The sequence below is a fragment of the Morchella importuna genome, assembly GCF_003444635.1.
Source record: "Morchella importuna strain M04M26 chromosome Unknown Morimp01GS005, whole genome shotgun sequence".
Taxonomy (NCBI): Eukaryota; Fungi; Ascomycota; class Pezizomycetes; order Pezizales; family Morchellaceae; genus Morchella; species Morchella importuna.
The window spans coordinates 216244-219131 of NW_025763402.1; the positions used below are offsets into that span (position 1 = coordinate 216244).

Here is a 2888-nt window from a genome sequence, read left to right on the forward strand (position 1 = left end):
AACAATTGATTACATATTCTTCTTAGACACGATTCTCACTGAACGGCTGGGAATGCCCCTGAAACTGGAACGATCATCTTGCGTTCCTGCCAGGGAAGATTCCGTTATGCATACTGCGTATGTACTCTACCGATTATCCATTTAGGTATGGTTTGCACTCTAAAGTTTCCCCACCTCAGAGTGCTTTACGAGAGTATCATACAGACCTTGGAGAGTCTTGGCCAGACGGCTCAATATTCAGCCATGCCCTACATGCAGACCACATCTCTACAACTCTCCCACATGTACGATGTAGGCCTCTCGGAGCATCAACCGATTAATGCAGGTCCTCTATCTACGCCAAGAAGGAAATCAAAATCAAGATAAATAATCGTTGATATCCACCCTACAGTTCCGATAGGGTGTTGTCGTTCAATTGATCAAAGGTCGTTGCGATTGCGGAAAATTTCCCCGCCAAGATGTGAAACATGGATTACCCTGAACGGAACATGCCAATCCTTCTGTAGCTTCTTTCGAATATCTCCAAGTGCAACTTTTAGAAGCATGTCGGCAAGCCCTGCAGGTAGGCTAGCCCTCGAACTAGCGGAAGATTGGATGGACATGAATTTCGGCCCATGCGCAGCTTACGGCGTTCACGTTCTGTCTAAGCCAGGAAAAATCGCTGTCGGGGCAACACTCATGCTCCCCGCGTCACGAATAATCACACACTCGATGAGACTTCCTCGGTCCAACTATCCAATCATTACATAATATGACGCTCTTTATGATCTGGATAGGAGGCACCTCGGTGGTGAAATAAGAGGAGCTTATCTAGCTCCGTGAAACCATCCACCACAAGTCAGGAGGAGAAAATACGAACCCAACCAGCCCTATTCATCCCACCGGCGAGCGAATAGTAGTGATGGCATACTGTGAACTCACGGGTAAAATCTAGCCCTAGCCCAGACTAGACCAAGGAAACAGACTAGAAAGAAAAAAAGCCATGCGGGGATAGAGTACACAAACTAAAGCCTTCGCTAAATTATTCCATTCCAGCAATGGAATGGGGAAAAAAGAGGTGGGCATAGAAAAAACTTCCTTGATATAAGGATAGAGGAAAGAAGCACTCTCCAGGGATCGAGGTGTGCATCTTCCACGCGGGGAAATAGAGGTGACTTGCCAATTATCAAACGTACCTGGAACTCGGGATCTGGTTATTGCTTGTCATTCATATTTCCCCCCCTTTCATTCACTTCGGTTCTCTCGGCTTTCTCTAGGATTCTTAATTGGACACCAGTATCTCTTCTCTCTCTAATTCGTCCTACTTACTTGCCTTGCCAACTGTACTTGCCTTACATCTCGACTTTCCTTGCATATGAACTTGCGCAGAAAATAACGGCATAAACACCACTCATTATATCGACCTCTCGATAATTAGCAAACGCCGAGTAATAAGAAAATGTCAAGACCAGCACATTGGCCGCCGCCAAACACGGTAAATCCCGAAAACAAAGGGCCCATGATCGTCGGGGTCTTTATCGGATTTACGATATTTGCAGTCATGGTAGTTGGCTTGAGGTTCTGGACGAGATTGTATATCATTAGGAATATTGGGATGGGTGAGTTATAATCCGAGCAAGTTGTATCGAGTGGGTTGTTAATGACTGGATTGCAGATGACTGGTTTATCCTCGCGGCGACAATCAACTTATTGGCTTCGACAGTGACAAACTGCCTTGGTAAGGCACCGCGTCATTGATTTTATTGCTGCATATTAATGAATTTCTTTAGTCGTCAAATATTACAGTTTTGGAATGCACGTATGGGATATTGTCGCCGATTATGGCACTCTCGCAACAAAGGTAGTAGAATTCGCCACCATTTATACTATCAATTCCAGGTAGTAACTTACGCTCTGCAGATGGACTTCGCAAACCAACTGGTCTATCATCCCATCCTAGCGCTCACAAAGATCTCCATCCTCGTCTTCTACTATCGCCTCTCGGTATCCGGTACCTTCCGCCAGGTCGTCATGGCCCTCATTGTCACCAACGTGGCACTCACTATGTCTATCTTCTTTGCTGACTTCTTCCAATGCTCACCCATATTACATCTGGGATAAGTCAATCGAGGGAGGGAAATGCATCAACACAGAGGCATTCTTTATCTCCTCAGCGGCGCTGAATATCGTTTCTGATTTTGCGGTCCTGCTGTTGCCGATCCCCATGGTGTGGAAATTGAAGATTAATATGAAGAAGAAGATTGTGTTGATATTGTTGTTCAGCTTGGGTGGCTTGTAAGTTATCCACGCTGGGTGCGTTATATATTTGACTAGTGGAAGAAGTGCTAATTGTTCGATACATATAGTGTCTGTGCCGTGAGTATCGTACGTCTGCAATCCATCATCAACATGTTCAACCCCAACGTAGTCGACCCCACCTGTAAGTCATCCCCGTCCCTGTCAGTCCATAAAACAAAGAGAGAAAAATCCCTCCTAACAAGCTCACAGTTGAAGCCGGCTTCTTCTGGTCCGGCATCGAATGCAGTCTTGCCATTGTCTGCGCCTCCGTCCCCTCCCTCAAGCCCTTCTTCGCAGTCAACTTCCCCAAGCTCCTCGGCTCCTCCCTTGGCTCTCGCTACGGCGCAAACTCTCAGGGGAAGATGTACAATGGCGGGCAGTCGTCGCGCTCACGCGGACAGGCCTACGCGCTCGGGTCCATGCAGAACGATAAGAACACGGCCTATCACCCGGGCAAGGATAATGTCCTGCAGACGACGGTCGTCAAGGGCCCAAAGAGGGATAACGAGAGCGAGGAGAGTATCATACATGGAGACGGAATCATGAGGACGAGAGATGTACGGGTGGAAGTGGAGAGTCTGAACAGTAATGATGGGAGGGCCATTCCGTAG

At 47.2% G+C, this 2888-nt stretch overlaps 1 protein-coding gene across 1 annotated transcript; it reads left to right on the forward strand.

Annotated features, from left to right (window-relative positions):
- Positions 1–1438: 1438 nt before the first annotated feature.
- LAJ45_02616 (uncharacterized protein) lies at positions 1439–2888 on the forward strand (the record flags this gene model as incomplete). Its single annotated transcript, XM_046112207.1, has 7 exons — positions 1439–1598; positions 1655–1717; positions 1770–1840; positions 1900–2031; positions 2102–2274; positions 2346–2419; positions 2488–2888. 7 exons carry the CDS (start codon positions 1439–1441, stop codon positions 2886–2888), a joined length of 1074 nt encoding a protein of 357 aa, XP_045974333.1.